This window comes from Brassica napus, chromosome A9, assembly GCF_020379485.1.
Source record: "Brassica napus cultivar Da-Ae chromosome A9, Da-Ae, whole genome shotgun sequence".
Classification (NCBI taxonomy): Eukaryota; Viridiplantae; Streptophyta; class Magnoliopsida; order Brassicales; family Brassicaceae; genus Brassica; species Brassica napus.
In genome coordinates, this window is record NC_063442.1 from 2,591,923 (window position 1) to 2,608,894 (window position 16,972).

A 16,972-nucleotide genomic window follows, 5' to 3' on the forward strand; every position below is an offset into this window, starting at 1 on the left:
TCTTCCCCTCTAAAATGATCATTTACCATCTGCTCAGTACCTACACCGTAATCTACATCCGTTCTAATTGGATCTTCTAATCTAACCGGTGGCTGAGGTTCGCTAGTACTACCAAGTTCATAATCAGTTTCTCCATGATGATACCAAATTTTGTAACTTCGTGTAAACCCACTCAAATATAAATGAGTCCAAACATCCCATTCTTTAATAACTTTTTATTTTTACAATTAGAGCAAGGACATCTTAACATACCTGTTTTTGCTTCCGGTTGTCGGTGAACTAACCCCATGAATTCGGTTATACCTTGTTGGTATTCTTCCGTAAGCAATCTCGTGTTCGGATCCAAATGAGGTCGATCGATCCAAGAACGAAAATAATTGGAAGAAGACATGTTTTTTATGAATCAAATTCGTGTGTAAAGAAAGTGAGAGGGAGGATGAAGATATGGTGTTAATGAAGAGGAAGAGGGGTGCTTGTATTTATAGGTGAAATCCTGCCGACGGTCCGAGGAAATTCCGACGGAATTCCGATGCAAACGGCTAGTTCGTCGGAATTTCCTCGGAATTTTTAAAATCCCCCAACGGCTCTCCAACGGCTCTCTAACGTCTATAATATTTCCTCGGAATTCATCGGTTTTTTCCGAGGAATACTAGTTTCCTCGGTATTCCGTCGGAATATTCCGACGAAATGTGTTTTCCTCGGAATTCCGTCGGAATATTCCGACGGAATTCCGAGGAAGCAAAATTTTGTATTTCCTCGGAATTGCCTCGGAAATGCCTCGGTATATTCCGAGGAATTCATTTTCCGTCGGATCGTCCGTCAGAATACCGCTGTTTTCTTGTAGTGTGTATTTTCTGAAATCTTATTGGCTAACAAAATTGTTTAGATATGATTTATAACTTAAAAAATCCAATAACATTAAAGTATGATTTAAAATCATTAATTGGATAATATTGGATCAAACTTAAATTCTATTATTCTATAATTGAAATAATCCTACATTATCATTTACCAGCCAATAACAGGTTGTTTACTTGTAAGTTCTCAAAAAAAAAAAAACAGGTTGTTTACTTGTTTACTTCAAACGAAGGGAGGCAAAACCTAAAGCTCAAGTGACATAAAGAAGTAAGAATGATTCATTTTGGTATGTAAATAATACATGGACAACCCCACTAATAAAGAGTTTGGCACATGCAATAAAGCAAAACCATTCTGATCTAATTTCTCCACACAACTTTTTTTTGTCAGAAAACTCATTCTCTCCTCTACACTGAAAGAAAGAGAAAGACATTGGAGAAGGGTTAAAACGGGAAAGAGTGAAAGTAAAGTCACGTCGGTCCGTTTTGGTCTTGAGAGAGACAGTAAGTGAAGGAGTGAAGCCTAAGGGAAGATAAAGAGAATAAGGTTGTTGTCGTTGCAGTTAAGCTCTCTCCTCTCGCCAAATCTTTTCTATATTCCATTTCTACCCCTCGTCTCTTTCTCTCCAAAACACACATCATCTAACCAACACTTGTCTGCTGCAAACTCTCAAACCTTTCTGCTTCTTCACTCTCTCTTCTTTCTTGATTTCAAGATCACTCCCTTCTTCCTTTCTTTCATCAATGGAGTCTGATGATTGCTCTGTTAAGGTTGCTGTTCACATCAGACCGCTCATCGGCGATGAACGGCTTCAAGGTTGTAAAGATTGTGTCACTGTCGTTTCTGGTAAACCACAGGTACTGTTCCTTTTTCTTTGGCTTCAGACAATGTCACACAGTTCCCTGTTTGTGTTCTTGATCTTGACTTAAAAAGATTCTTTCCTTTATAGAATTATTTCGAAACTGATTAGCTTCTTTATCTGAATCATCTACGCCTCCCTGAGATCTAGATCTTGCGACGTTTAGGACCAGTGGTGTTTCTTTATTTATCTTATGCATGGTTGACTTAGTCAGTTCTGTTTTTTTTCTTTTTAGGACAGAACTATAATTATTGCATCTTAACTTAATTCCTTAGTTAAGTTTGGTTCAGAAAGATCAATCTTCTTGTTACTAATTCTCAAGATTAAATCTTTTAAGTTGGGTTTTTGAAATATTGTCAGAAAGTACATGACTTGAATGTAATTGATAATTTTTTTATTTTTGTGAATTATGATTGTTGCAGGTACAAATTGGATCACATTCTTTTACTTTTGATCATGTATATGGAAGCACTGGTACTCCATCTACTGAAATGTATCAAGAATGTGCTGCACCGCTAGTTGATGGTTTATTCCAAGGCTACAACGCTACGGTTCTTGCCTATGGACAGACTGGTTCAGGTAAAACATACACAATGGGTACTGGCTGTGGAGACACCAGCCAAACAGGAATCGTACCTCAAGTTATGAACGCTCTCTTCACCAAGATTGAGACTCTCAAGGATCAGATCGAGTTTCAAATCCATGTTTCTTTCATCGAGGTTGGTTTTAGACAAGCGTGGCCGTTTCTTTGTTTGAGTGTTTTGTAATGATTGTTTTATGTTTGGTAGATTCATAAAGAAGAGGTGCAAGATTTGTTGGATCCTTCTACTGTTAACAAATCGGATACTAATGGTAATGGCAAGGTAGCACATGTCCCTGGGAAGCCACCAATACAGATCAGAGAATCATCAAATGGTGTCATCACATTAGCAGGATCCACGGAAGTAAGTGTCAGTACTCTCAAAGAGATGGCTGCTTGCCTTGACCAAGGCTCAGTCAGCAGAGCAACCGGTAGTACCAACATGAACAATCAGTCCAGGTGACCTTATAATCTTGCATCGTTATTATTTACTCCCTCCGTTTCATATTAGTGTCCGTATAGAGTAAAATTTTCGTTACAAAAAAATAAGTGTCGTTTTTCAATTTCAATACAATTTATGTAACCAATTAATCTCTTTTACCCCTACATAGATTAAGAAATAAATAAATGCAATAGAATTTTAGTTAAATAAGAGCAAAACTGAACATTTAACCGTTGGCTTGAAAAAATCTAGAACATCATATAATTTGAAACTGAGGGAGTATATGTCTACTAATTAAAATCCAAAATGGACATTACAATCAAGTCTGTTTTTTTCTTGTAGTCGTTCACATGCCATTTTCACTATCACTGTGGAGCAAATGCGCAAGATTACCACAGATTCTCCAGAAAATGGCACTTGCAATGGGAGCTTGAAAGAAGAGTATCTATGTGCCAAGCTGCACTTAGTAGACCTTGCTGGTTCAGAACGAGCCAAAAGAACTGGCTCTGACGGTATGAGATTTAAAGAAGGTACGTGTTCTTCTCTTTCATTTTTAAAGACCAGAAACAAAGCCTTATTGATCACTGTTCTGTAATGGAAGTTTGATTCTTTTTCTTTTTTTTACCAGGAGTTCACATAAACAAAGGCCTCCTTGCGCTAGGCAATGTAATCAGTGCGCTTGGAGATGAGAAAAAGCGTAAAGACGGTGCTCATGTTCCTTACAGAGACAGTAAACTTACACGGCTTTTGCAGGTATTATTTGTTTTCAAATCTCTTGAAATATCATATTGCTCAGTGTTTGCTCCTTTCTCATTAGTTTTGCATTTTAAATTTTAGGATTCTCTTGGTGGCAACAGCAGAACTGTGATGATAGGTAACAAGTGTTCTGCTTCTAATCCCTTTACAGTTCTTGTTTCAAATCTCTAATGCTTGCTGTTTGGGTTCCAGCTTGCATCAGTCCTGCAGATATAAATGCTGAGGAAACACTTAACACACTCAAATATGCAAACCGTGCTCGGAACATCCGGAACAAACCTATTGTAAGCTATACATATATGTCATGCCAATAGAAGAGACTACTTATTGAGTGACACTAGATTAATTTTCTTTTTTCTATTAATTTGATAAAACAGGTTAATAGAGATCCTGTGTCAAGTGAGATGATAAAGATGCGCCAACAGCTAGAATACTTACAGGCAGAGCTCTCCTTACGAAATGGAGGGACCTCATGTGCAGAACTCCAGGTATGTTCTTACTCAAGAATTCAAGAAAACATTGGAGTATAAAGGTTAAGAGTGTGAGTGTGATGATGCAGGCTCTCAAGGAAAGGATTGCTAGTCTTGAAACTACTAATGAAGACCTTTGCCGTGAACTCCATCAGTACAGAAGCAGATATGCTGGTGTAGAGCATTCTGAAAAAGACTTTAAAGACATACAAGCTGTAATGATCAAACTGATACCTTCTTTTTATAATATGTGTATATATTCGTTATTGAATTGTTTGGTGGCAGGATGAAATCGTCGGTTCTGTAAGACCTGATGGGCTGAAAAGGAGCTTGCACAGTATAGAGTCATCTAACTATCCCATGGTTGAAGCCACAATAGGTAAAAAGAAAAGCTATCAAAAAGAGTTTTGAAACTAGAAGAAAGCAATGTTATTCAAGAAGAGAACTCTTCATTATATGCAGGTGATTCAAGGGAAATAGATGAAGAGGCAAAGGAGTGGGAGCACAAACTCTTGCAGAACAGTATGGACAAAGAGTTGCATGAACTGAACCGTCGTCTGGAGGAAAAAGAGGTCTTTTTTCACTTGTTTTTTTATTTATGAAACTAAAGCTTACTCTTGTGACCTTGTCTATAACTACATGATTCATGTATGGAAACAGTCTGAGATGAAGCTGTTTGACGGCTATGATCCGGCTGCGCTAAAGCAACATTTTGGGAAGAAAATTGCAGAGGTGGAGGATGAAAAGAGAGCTGTTCAGGTTGCATTTTAGTTCTTGGAAGTTTCATTAAAAAAAAAAACATGTTATAAGTTGTTGAATGAACTGATTGGTTGTTTCTTTCTTACAGGAAGAGAGAAACCGTTTGTTGGCTGAGATTGAGAACCTTGCTTCTGATGGTCAAGCGCAGAAGCTGCAAGATGTGCATGCTCAGAATCTGAAATCACTAGAAGCACAGATTCAAGACCTTAAAAAAAAGCAAGAGAGCCAAGTTCAGCTGCTGAAGCAGAAACAAAAGAGTGATGATGCAGCTAGGAGATTACAGGAAGAGATTCAATCCATCAAGGCACAAAAGGTATAAACCTGATTCATGTTTCAGTCATGCATATGTTCTCTTTGAAAATGCATATGTTTGATTCTCTTCCTTGAATTTATAGGTGCAGCTGCAGCACAGAATGAAACAAGAAGCAGAACAGTTTAGACAGTGGAAAGCCTCCAGGGAGAAGGAACTTTTGCAGGTACTACCTTTGCCTTTTTTCTCTCAAATAATCTTAGATATTAACTGTACCTTTATATTTAATACTTTCACTGGCCAACACAGTTGCGGAAAGAAGGCAGAAAGAGCGAGTATGAAAGGCATAAGCTACAAGCTTTGAATCAGCGCCAGAAAATGGTAAGCACAAGATCATTACCATGTAGTTTTGAAAGTTTGAAGACTAATGTTCAATGGTCTCTGAAAGATAAAAAAAAAAACAAGATTCAATTGTAGAAATTAAGGAACATTTGCACTCTCAGGTTCTTCAGAGGAAGACAGAAGAGGCTGCAATGGCTACCAAGAGGTTAAAAGAGTTGTTAGAAGCTCGAAAATGTTCTCCTCGTGAACACTCAGGTATTATAGATGGTGACCTCTGGGACGAGACTAATATTACATGCTGTAGTTCAGACCTGGGAGATTACGGGCTTCGGCTCTGAACCTCCTGGTATTCAAAAAAAGAAAGTAAAAAATATAAAAAAAATTGATGGTGTTCTTTGTGCAGGTGGTACTAATGGCTTTGGAACAAATGGTCAGGTGAGAATTGACACCATAGTCCTTTTTTTTTGTTTATATCATTGTGATTCTTTAGAAAATCTAATTCAGTTCATACTCTTTTACACCAATGAGAAGGCGTTGCAGCGATGGCTAGACCATGAGCTAGAAGTCATGGTGAATGTCCATGAAGTGCGTCATGAGTACGAGAAACAAAGCCATGTGTATGCGCCCCCCCCCCCCCCCCCCCCCCAATCTTTTTAATAATAAGTTCATCATCACAAAGACTGTGTTCACTTATTGTTTATGTGATGGATATATAATTTCAGACGAGCTGCTCTGGCGGAAGAGTTGTCTGTGTTAAGACAAGTAGATGAGTTTGCAGCGAAAGGCTTAAGTCCTCCGAGAGGAAAGAATGGCGGCTTCGCTAGGGCATCATCGTTGTCACCTACTGCAAGGATGGCTCGTATATCTTCACTAGAGAACATGCTGGGGATATCTTCTAACTCTCTAGTGGCGATGGCCTCGCAGCTTTCTGAGGCAGAAGAAAGGGAGCGTGCTTTCACAAGCCGTGGCCGGTGGAACCAGCTGAGATCAATGGGAGAGGCGAAGAACTTGCTTCAGTACATGTTCAACTCTCTTGCGGAAACAAGGTGATGCCAGTTTCCAAAGTGACACACCCTCCAACATCTTCAATTAGTATTCTCATGACTTTTGTTTATGCTCCATGCAGGTGCCAAGTGTGGGAGAAGGATGTTGAAATAAAAGAAATGAAAGATCAGTTCAAAGAGATTGTTGGTCTTCTGAGGCAGAGTGAGCTGAGAAGGAAAGAAGCAGAAAAGGAGCTTAAGTTAAGAGAGCAAGAACTTGCAACTTCTTTAGCTTCATCTCCACTTGTAAGATTATGCCACCTTTCATATTTTATCCACCATTTGAAGTTTGTTTTGCCAAGAAATCGCTAGGCAGTGGTTAGGTGCCTTATAGAGGACTAATGTTTAGGTGGGCATCTAGACCATTCTTTTGAACGCCTAGACCGATTTAAAAAAAAAAAAAAATCGTTTCGCTCAGACCCAATTTGCCAACTAGGCGGCGCCTAGACCGATTTTTAGAACAATGGTTTTGCGTAGGGAAATAACGCATGAAACATAAAACTTGGTGTAGGGAACCCCACCGAGTTCAGTGAAACATTTAGCTGAAGGGATGAACAACACACCTTCTCCAATGACTGTACCAGCACAGAAGCAGCTCAAGTTTACACCAGGGATTGCTAACGGGAAAGTGAGAGACTCGGCTGCATTTATCAATGCAAACAAGAAGGTTAGATTCATTTTATTTTAGTTCCTTACCATTGGTAGCTAAGAGTTCCTTTGTACTTTTGTTTGATGCAGATGGTACCAATAGGACAAGTATCAATGAGGAAACTATCAGCAGTTGGACAACAGAGTGGGAAGCTTTGGAGGTGGAAGAGAAGTCATCACCAGTGGATCGTTCAGTTCAAATGGAAGTGGCAAAAGCCATGGAGGCTCTCTGAGTGGATTAGGCACAGCGACGAAACACTTCTCAAAGCAAAACCAAGACACAAGGCTCTCCCTAATAAGATCACTAATAAGATCATGTGATCAAGTAACAACTCTATCTACTACCTATGAGTATTGAGACTTTTTATGGAAAGGTTCATACGACTGGGTGCAGGTAAATCAAATCCTTCCTAACGTTATATACGCAACTTAGAGAGGTTGTCTTTTTCTAATGAAAATCAAATTCATGCAAGAGCAGAGACTGGACTTGGCGTGTGTGTGAAGAAAACTCTTTAACGTTGTGTGTGATATTGCGTGTGTGTACCGTATTAAGGAAAAGCACCAGGACAAGAGGGTGGGTGTGTTAGGTAACAGATAGAAGACGGCTTTTTTTAGGAGTTTTTATTTCATGTTCATAGAATTGACATCTTATACATCATTAAAAAAAAGCTCATTGAGGAAATAAAACCTCATATCTTCAAGTTTGCAGATATTATTTGTATGAAGAAGACTTTTGCCAGTTTATTTGTTCTTTTGGTTTTGTTGTAAATGATAAAAATATATTGTTCACTTCAGTGTTTGTTCTTGTTCACCATATATATATTAAGATTGAGACCTAAAACGAGACCACCAAGCAAAACAAAAAAATTGAGAGAGACATGATGCTTGGGTTTTCATTGCCATCACTACATGTTCAGAACAAGATAGACACCAACTCAAGAAAGGGTAGATATTAAAAGCATGATTAACAGGGGAGACTCATTCGAAATTCTTAGAACATGATTTTGACATTTTTCTGTTAAGAAACGTCTTTTAACAGAAAAGTATTTAGGAGACGTTTTTAGTGTTTCTTAGTGTTTCTTAGTTAAAAGTTAAGAAACTTATCTTATATTACTAAGAATCTCACTTTAAAAATCTGCATTGTTCGTTGTCTAACAAAGAAATGTCAACGAAGACCATTTACTTAAAGTAAACTGTGTTGCCATTGCACGTTTTTCTCATCTTCTAAAACAAAGTAGCTTCCAACAACAAAACCATAAAACACATGGAACGCCTAAACCGCAACTCATAAATCAAATCTAATTTTGGCTCGGTTTTATAAGAACTTACAACTGCCGATCGGTTTCAGCTCCGGTTCAGATTAATTCCCTTGTTAAATATCTTGGTTTGTAATCGTTTTTCTGGTTCGGTTTAGATTGAGATTTGGTTTTTAGTTCCGGTTTGATTATTATTTCTCGGTTCGATTTAGATTTGATTTGATTTTGTTTGTGTGCGTGTGTGGTGATTCCTCTTGAAAGTTGAACCACCACCACCACAAGCCTCGTTCGTTGAGCGAGGGAGAGAGCGAGAGAGAGATGGCGTGCTGTGTGAACTATATCTCTCCGCCACGTGCCTCTCTATCTCCACCACCTTCACGCTCCTCCTTCTCCGGCGATGCCTTGCACTCTCTCCTCCGTGAACCAACCTTACTCGTCCGACGTCATTCGAGATCTCCGTCGATCGTCGCTCCCAGATTCCAGGTACACTTGTTTTGAGCTCCAATCTTGAATGCGAGCTGTTGATTTCGGATCTCTTCTTCAGGTTGTGGCGGCCGAGAAAGCAGAGCCGCCTCTGAAGATTATGATATCAGGAGCTCCCGCTTCGGGTAAAGGTACTCAATGCGAGCTCATCACTCAGAAAGTAAGCTTCTTTCCCTCTTGTAATCACATTTCACGATGAGTTGTTTGAGTATAGTCTGATCGATTTAGTGAAATGAAATTAGTCTTTGACTGGCTGTAACATTGGCAAAAAAGGGGTTTGTAATGCGTTACGTTTTAGTTGAGACTTTGGAAGCTATTGCCTAATGTATGGTCTCGATTCTATTTAGGATCGGTTTTGTATAATCAGAATCTTTGAGTTTCTTGTATACATTCTTACTCAACGAGAATAAATGAATTTCACATTTTTTAATTCTTTTAGAAGCTTAGACCATGATTAACCCGGGCTCTTAGGATGCTTAGTTTTTAACTAAGAAAAGCTAAGAACCTTCTTTTAAATAAGACATATAAAAGCCAGTTCTTAGCCGAAAAATGTAAAAAAACAAAAAAATGTCAAATCATGAGTTAAAACCCCAAATTAAGAACCATGGTTAATCATGCTCTTAGGTTGTTGAATAGGTAAGGAAAAAAACACTTTCTTGATGTGTTTCTTGTTTTTTCTTCATCAATAAGAATAGTAGAGTTTAACAATCTTATCTTCGGTTTTAGTTATGTTAGAAGCTTAGGTTGTTGAATAGGTTAAAGAAAGTCCTCCTCTTTTTTGGTGGAAGACGTCATGCTTAAATACTATATGGTCTAGATTCAATTTAGGATTAGTTTTGTATAATCAGAACCGTTGAGTTTCTTGTATACTTTCTCCTTCCTCAATGAGAATGAAATGAATTTCATTATTTTGTTTCTTTTAAGAAGCTTAGGTTGTTGAATAGAGTAAGGAAAATCACTCTCTCTTAATAGAGTTTCACAATCATATCTTCTATTTTAGTTCTGTTAGAAGCTTAGGTAAAGAAAGTCCTCCTCTTTGTTAGGTTCTGTTTCAGTGGGAAGACTTCATGCTTGTTTCGTAATTAACTTCTTTGCAGTATGGTTTGGTGCATATCTCTGCTGGAGACTTGCTGAGAGCTGAGATCGCTTCCGGTAGTGAAAACGGAAAGCTGGCGAAAGAGTACATGGAGAAAGGACAGCTGGTCCCTGATGAAATAGTTGTAATGATGGTCAAAGACCGTTTATCACAAACTGATTCACAGCAGAAAGGTTGGCTTTTAGATGGTTATCCGAGAAGCTCATCGCAGGCAACAGCTCTTAAAGGGTTTGGATTCCAGCCTGATCTGTTCATTGTCCTCGAAGTAAGCACTTTTGCTTATCATTAATGTTCCCTTCTCTTCCATCAAATGGTATTTGATTTACGCCTGCTCTGCTTTTTGGGACAGGTTCCTGAAGATATTCTAATCGAAAGAGTTGTGGGGCGTAGATTAGATCCTGTTACGGGAAAGATCTACCACTTGAAGTATTCTCCTCCAGAGACAGAAGAGATCTCTGCTAGGCTCACCCAACGTTTTGATGATACCGAAGAGAAGGCAAGTCCATATGAAACTCTCTCTTACTCCATTTATGTCTCTTTAATCTTTTTTTTGTTTCATTTGCTGTAGGCAAAGCTGCGGCTGAAGACACATAACCAAAACGTGAGCGATGTGCTTTCCATGTACGACGATATCACTATTAAGGTATGATTATGAGATCTCTCATTCCACACCTCTCTTCATTAACTAGAGTCTCATGAAGCAAAATGGTCGTTTGATTATTGTATTATCCAGATAAAGGGAAACCGTTCAAAGGAGGAAGTGTTTACTCAAATTGATACTGCTCTATCCCAAATGCTTCAACAGAGGAACAACACCTCTCCAAGTTCACTTTCAAGTTGAATCATTCTTGGTACTGACCTGAGGAGGAGTGTTTGACCATTTCCGAAATGCTTCAACAGAGGGAACACTGCTCGAACTTCACTATTGAGTTGAATCATTCTTGTCATGGACCTAACCAGCGGTAAATATCCCCTTTCTCGCATTTATCAAATTCTATTGATACCACTTGTATCTCACAATAAGGATCTATTTGTTTCCCAGTAAGATTGATGTGTGTGTCTGTGACCTTTATGCTCTTGTAGATTTACTGAAAAATTAACTCATTGTATTTCTCTTGTTGCAATCATGAAGAATGACATTTTTTTTTTTACTTGATTCTATTAGTTATTAATTCATTTAAAGACCTTTGAAAAGTTCTTCGTATCAATGAGTCAACTTTTTGAAGGTTAGCGTCTAAATTCAACTTGACAATGGTAATATGATATCCACTTATATTCACATGATTGATTGTTCAGCTACTTTTTCTCTAGCAACTTATATTAGAATTGGAGGATTTTGACTTTTGACTTCTCCCATGGAGTTTAAAACAAGTTGATAAGCTGTTTATACTCTTTTTTTTCTTTGTCTCCCACACGACTGACTTGGAATCTCATGTAATGCTTGAAAAATGTAGCAGCGTATCTTATTGGCTTTCGCTTTTGAAGCTTTCACATCAAACTGCTTGTGCTAAGGTTTCTTCTTTTGAAAAGTATTATCAACATTTCTTTACCAACTAAGGAAAGACCAATAGAATTGAAAATAATATAAACAAAAAAAATAAAGTGACACGTGGCTAATCACTAGCGGAACTTGATAGTGGTTCGGTCTGTGGAGCTGCTAAGCAAGCATCCAAAGCCTTCTCTAGGTTACTCACTACCTCCGCCATGGACGGCCGTTCTCGGCCACACGGTACGACGCACTCCACCGCTAAGCACCCGACATGCGCCACGGACTCTATCTCGTACGGCGTGGGCGGCGGTATCCTCCGGTCAAGTGCTCTATGAACCTCGTCTTGCAAAATATAAGGCACGACAAAGTCCACCACGTTCCTTGGGTTCTCTTCCTCGTTCATGTGTATCGCCTTGTGTCCCGACAGCAACTCGAGCAGCACGACGCCGAAGCTGTAAACGTCACTCTTGGTCGTGAGCTGCTGGAGCCTGTAGTACTCCGGGTCTATATACCCCAGCGTACCAGCTGCTCTCAACGAGAGATGCGACACCTCCTCTTCCTCGGTGGGACCCATCTGAGAGAGACCGAAGTCAGACACTTTCGCCGTCCACGTGGCGTCAAGCAGTATGTTTGACGACTTTATGTCGCGGTGGATCACCGGAGGCACGGCGAAGTCGTGGAGGTACTGTATCCCACGCGCTGCGTCGAGAGCGATCGCCAAGCGTCTCTCCCACGTCAGAGGCTCGAGTCTAGGGTTGTGAAGGTGGTCCGCGAGAGACCCGTTTGCCATGTACTCGTATACCAAGACCCTCTCCTCCGCGTCGTCGTAGAAACCAAGAAGTCTAACGAGGTTCTTGTGGTTGAGCCGCGACATAGACTCTAGCTCGTTGACGAACGCTGAGTCATTGTCCTCTCGTCTGTTTCGGATTCTCGTTATCCCGGAGGAAGCAGGGTTCGTTAGTTCGGCTCGTTTTATAGCGACAAGTCGTCCATCAGACAGAACAGCTTTGTAAACAATCCCGAAGCTTCCTATCCCTAGCTGGAACCGGGGAGAGAAACCATCCGTGGCTAGAGCCAGCTCCTCGATAGTGAACTCCACGAGCTGCCCGTGGTTGCATAAACTAGCTAAACTACTCAGCCTCTTCTCGAGCTTAGGCTCTTCGTCCACAATAATCCTATTATCGTCAAGACGTCCAGAGTCATGAACACGGCATCGACAGTGACTTTTATAAACCAAGAATCCGACAACAAGGAGTAAAGAACACGTTCCAACGCATCCGACCACAAGAAACGCAATGTTTTTTCTACTCCAAGTCTTGTCATTAGAGTCTTGTTCCCCACGTGGCGTATCCGGGACGAGAACTATGTTCATAGAATCACAAATCTTCAATCCATTACCGCATAACGGACCTGATCCTGACAACTGACCGTAAGGACATTCTTCTCGGCACGGTCCTGGAAGTACAGTTTGGTCTTGGAACGGAGCGAAAACACTCTCATCATCTCCCCAGCAATAGAGAGTGTAGTTTTCTCTAACTACACCGCAAAAGATTAGCCCGTTCGCGTATATAGATGTGAACTCAACGTTCTCAAGTCTCCGAGGTAAACTGTAGTTACTTCCCCAGCACGTTACTGTTCCGTTAACCCATCTAACACCGCAGCTACGGTTTTCCCCGACCGCAAGCGCTGAGAATTTTTCACTTGGCGGAGAGGTATATGTTTGTTGTCCCCAACACTCCACACCGCTGTCTACTGTGATGGCGCACGCTTGGCTTGACCCAGCCGCGATGGCTATGAAGCGGTCCCCACTAGGGGGCTTGGTTATATTCCCTTTACCTTCACAGCTGATTCTCCCAGGTGGCTTGGATAAGCCACATAGAAAGTCCTCCCCGAGGGCGAGGGAGTCGTGGTTATCCGACCGTGGACGAGGAGAGACAGGCTGCCAGCAACGTGTGCGGTTCGTGACGTTCTCAACTCCGCATATACGGGAAGTGCTAGCTTCTAACTCTTTGAGCGCAGGACCTTTGTAGATTCTTTTGTACGTCATGTTAGCTCCGTTGGTGGAGAATCTCCAGCAAAGGATTGTAGAAGCGTTGGAACCTAGGGGAGATCTCAAACCGCATACAAACCCGTTTCCCGAGACTAAACCGGAGAATCTACGGTTTTGGAGCGTACCGGTTAAAGAGAACGGGATAGGATTGAGTGGGAAAGTGGTGCACTGGAGATGAGAGGTGTTGGTGAGAGAACATACGAGGGTTTGATCAGAGGTGTGGGAGATGGAGACAGTGGGCAAGGAGAAGCAGAGGAAGGAGGAGGAGGAGGAGACAACGAGAAGGAGAGACAGAGAGTAATAGTTAAATGCCATTGAAGAGGGAGAAGAAGACTTCTCATGGCGGTGAGTGTTTGGTTGTGTTTTGTGGAATGGTTTTTTTTGTAAGAGGGGGAGATTAACGCGGTTAGTGTGAGGACCTAATTGAGAAAAAACCAAGTCTTGTTTACTTATCTGAATGATTTTTCTATTCTCACATATTAGATTTTCTTATGGTCAACTCTTTGAAAAGTTCTTCACTTTAGTTTCAGTGTATCTTAACTCAGCTTGTTTTAGGTGGAAAAGGTGATGTATAAGCTAAACTACTGTGATTTTTTTGACAAAGTATTATTGGTATGTTAATATTATAACAATTAGCTAGAAGAAAAACTATGATGTTTGGTAAAAAGAAGCATTGCCCTAAGATAATTTTTGAAAACTTTTGAAATAAATTTTTATATTTTTTATAAAGCTATTCTGAAGATCTCAACTCTCAAAGGATCCGTTGTGAATCAGGTACTGCTCAACTTATCAAATCTTTAAACTCTGGTTTTTCTGTTGCAGAATTGTAATGATATAATTGCTGATATCAGCTATTTTGCCTTTTTTTCTTAAGTTCATCTCATTCACCTGAATCTCACGTGAAGTAAACAAGATAGCAGATGGGTTAGCAAAACAGATTTTTGTCTGCGAAACTTGCCATTATGGCCTCGTCTAACTCTGGTTAGAATTTTGAAATAAGTCGTGTTTTTAAAAATAAAATTGTTAAGCCCATTTAAATCAGATACTTGCCAAGTAACCACAATCTCAAAGTAGTTTCGGTGTGGATCCATTGATTGGTCAGAAGTCGAGGTGTGTGTGTTTTTGTGTTGTTTTGAGGTTGATGATTCATGTTGATTAGTAGCTGGATGATAATAGAAGGCAGTGGAATTGTGAACTGTTGTAGGGAGCATGGGTCCTCATGCCCAGAAAGTAGAAACTCGAAACCAAAGATGATTGATCAGTTCATTGGTGGATATTAGTTTGGTGGCAGCACCTCAGCTTTACCTAGCTCAGGTGCTTGGCGTGGAACATGACCGATCCTGGACCAAGCCAGATGAAATATTCGCTTTAAACTCCTAAAAATTTTGAAAAAATTTATATATAAATAGACAATTTAGGTAAAATAATTTTTTTTTAACTCTCAAATTATTGAAATCCTTGTTAAACCGTCTATAATCCCCTGGCGTGGAATAATCCATAAGCTCAAACCATACATGTAATCCGGGGATCACGGTCTTCCTTTACAACAGGTACTGAGTTCAGATATATGGGTCCAAAGCTTCTGAGATCATGATGCTATTACACACACATGTACACAAAAACATACAAAATAATCTAATAACACAGGGAAAAATGTATAAATCCAAAATGCTTATATTATATTATTTATATTTTTTTGTGAACACCATTACAGATTCACATAAACGCATCAACCAAAAAGAAGGTAAGCACACTTGAAGTATACATGCCCTACGACTCATGATACATATACAAGCCTAGACCAAACCGAGCACATGCTCTGCAGAATGCCATTTCCTCAGCTGCAGCCACTGGATCCTCGATGATGAGATCATCAGTCATGGTTACTGTCCCAGTAGATTCACGATGTGCCTGCATTACATGGAAACTTCAGGTTCTGAATAGTGTGTGACACGCAGAGAAAAAGAAAGACAACAACAAACTTTGAAGTCATGTAGCGTTACCTCACTATCGGAGCCACGAATGGTGAGACGATAAACAACGGTAACAGAACCGTTCTCAGAGTAAATAACATCTCGAACTTCCCCACACCAACCTGGTGCGTAGAAGCTTAGCATCCGGTTTGCATGGTACCTAAACGAAGACAAAAGGTCCAAGAACTCAAATCAAGAAAGCAACAACAACAACAAGGTTAAGGGAGAGTACCATGGGATGAAGCCAGAAGAAGCGGCATTGGATCCAGGACCATGGCTCTTGACGATGTTATCAGGGATCTTCTTGTTGAGATCGCGAAGAATCTCAATCAGAGGCCGAGTGATGGAGGAGGAGGAGAACTTGTCGTCCATAGGGACCACATAGTTGGAGTTAGGAACCGCTCTTTGCTTCCAGGCGTCTCCACCGACACCAACGCCGCTGCATCTGACTCCTCTCCACGCCGTTGACGTTTCTTGGCGAACGGCGACGGTTCTTAGAGGGAAGAGTCTTTGGGAGGCGGTAGATGGGGGGGAGCTTCTGAAGACGGTCGTGGAGGTTTGCATTTGCGAAGACATTGTTGTGGAGGAAGAGATGGAAGAAGACAAAGGAGTTGAGGAAAACAGGAAAAGAGTGAGACGAGATTTGTCTGCTTCTTCTTCTTCTTCTCTCTCTCTTTCTCAAGCAGTAGAGGTAGGTGGGATAGGTGGGGAAACCCAAACCAACCCTCCCTTTTAAAGTTTTTTTTTTTTTTAAATTGGTAACATATCTCATTAATGCATTTTAGATTTTGCTTCCATATGTAAACATTTGTAATATTATCTGACTTTGGTTTACATATTTAAAACTATACTCCCTCCAATGAGAATATAGTTTTGAGGTTTTTATTTATTTCACAAAGTCATAATTTTACGTTTTCAATATAATTTTATAATTTGTTATTCATTTTGTCCATATTAGTTAAAACAACTAGTATATATGATAAATTTTGTTTGTAAAATATTTATTAAAGTATGATTATTTTCGAAATTGTAATTTATTCTTAAACTATGTGAAACACCAAAACTACATTATTCTTGAAACGGAAGAAGTTCTTAATATATTGATTTTACTTCAATTTATTAACATTTATTTTATTGAATTCAGCCGTTTATTTCATTGAATTCAACCGTTACAAATTATTTTTTCCATTTTATCGGCACAAAGGCAGTCCATTTTTCGGAAGTGGTTTGATTCTTGAAGACATCGAAGGGAGAATAACTATTAGTTTAAAGATTTTTACATCTTAAAATGTGATTTATGTTTTGTTCCATTATTTTTATTCTTCGTTTACAAAACGTCCGAGGCGGTCTTCTTGCAAAAGAAACTAAGTCTCTGAGTAGTATATTTTCCCATGTTCAACCTTAGGTTCAAAACTGGATGGTTCTCGAGACCAACTTTTTTGAATCAGTTTAATAAAATATGAAGTTTTTGATCTAAGAGAAAAAATTTCTGTTTAGTTTTCGGTTATCTTCTGCGTAATCCCGATAGTCCACGCAGGCTGGTTCAAGCTCTGTGGTGGACCATCTTCCTGAACCAGCAATGGTGACAATTCGATTGATTGCTAATCAGATTCATCAT

General features: G+C 39.7%; 4 protein-coding genes across 5 annotated transcripts; 2 read left to right on the forward strand and 2 right to left on the reverse strand.

Moving 5' to 3' along the window:
- Positions 1 to 1,218: 1,218 nt before the first annotated feature.
- LOC106365830 (kinesin-like protein KIN-4A) lies at positions 1,219 to 7,801 on the forward strand. Of its 2 annotated transcripts, XM_013805334.3 has the most exons (23): positions 1,220 to 1,715; positions 2,140 to 2,436; positions 2,506 to 2,756; positions 3,082 to 3,269; positions 3,368 to 3,492; positions 3,577 to 3,613; positions 3,688 to 3,779; positions 3,873 to 3,983; positions 4,055 to 4,180; positions 4,251 to 4,344; positions 4,428 to 4,537; positions 4,626 to 4,724; positions 4,813 to 5,037; positions 5,120 to 5,200; positions 5,284 to 5,355; positions 5,478 to 5,571; positions 5,720 to 5,751; positions 5,848 to 5,933; positions 6,039 to 6,362; positions 6,443 to 6,605; positions 6,871 to 7,026; positions 7,098 to 7,401; positions 7,486 to 7,801. In XM_013805334.3, exons 1-22 carry the CDS (start codon positions 1,602 to 1,604, stop codon positions 7,326 to 7,328), a joined length of 3,108 nt encoding a protein of 1,035 aa, XP_013660788.1. In that variant the 5' UTR covers positions 1,220 to 1,601; the 3' UTR covers positions 7,329 to 7,401; positions 7,486 to 7,801. The 2 variants fall into 2 exon arrangements, with proteins under 2 accessions (XP_048595287.1, XP_013660788.1); XM_048739330.1 differs by having other exon boundaries at positions 1,219 to 1,715; positions 5,720 to 5,933.
- A 677-nt stretch (positions 7,802 to 8,478) lies between these two features.
- Positions 8,479 to 10,993, forward strand: LOC106365829 (adenylate kinase 2, chloroplastic). Its single transcript, XM_013805333.3, has 6 exons — positions 8,479 to 8,746; positions 8,808 to 8,906; positions 9,844 to 10,107; positions 10,192 to 10,338; positions 10,411 to 10,485; positions 10,576 to 10,993. Exons 1-6 carry the CDS (start codon positions 8,582 to 8,584, stop codon positions 10,681 to 10,683), a joined length of 858 nt encoding a protein of 285 aa, XP_013660787.2. The 5' UTR covers positions 8,479 to 8,581; the 3' UTR covers positions 10,684 to 10,993.
- Positions 10,994 to 11,396: 403 nt separating this feature from the next.
- On the reverse strand, positions 11,397 to 13,787 carry LOC106365828 (serine/threonine-protein kinase-like protein CCR4). Its single transcript, XM_013805332.3, has one exon. The coding sequence runs from the start codon at positions 13,694 to 13,696 to the stop codon at positions 11,456 to 11,458; it is 2,241 nt and encodes a 746-aa protein (XP_013660786.2). The 5' UTR covers positions 13,697 to 13,787; the 3' UTR covers positions 11,397 to 11,455.
- Positions 13,788 to 15,035: 1,248 nt separating this feature from the next.
- Positions 15,036 to 16,070, reverse strand: LOC106363988 (DNA repair RAD52-like protein 2, chloroplastic). The gene is made up of 3 exons (XM_022691667.2): positions 15,587 to 16,070; positions 15,385 to 15,514; positions 15,036 to 15,292 (listed from the first exon to the last, which is right to left on the reverse strand). The coding sequence occupies exons 1-3, from the start codon at positions 15,928 to 15,930 to the stop codon at positions 15,152 to 15,154; spliced, it is 615 nt and encodes a 204-aa protein (XP_022547388.2). The 5' UTR covers positions 15,931 to 16,070; the 3' UTR covers positions 15,036 to 15,151.
- Positions 16,071 to 16,972: the final 902 nt, after the last annotated feature.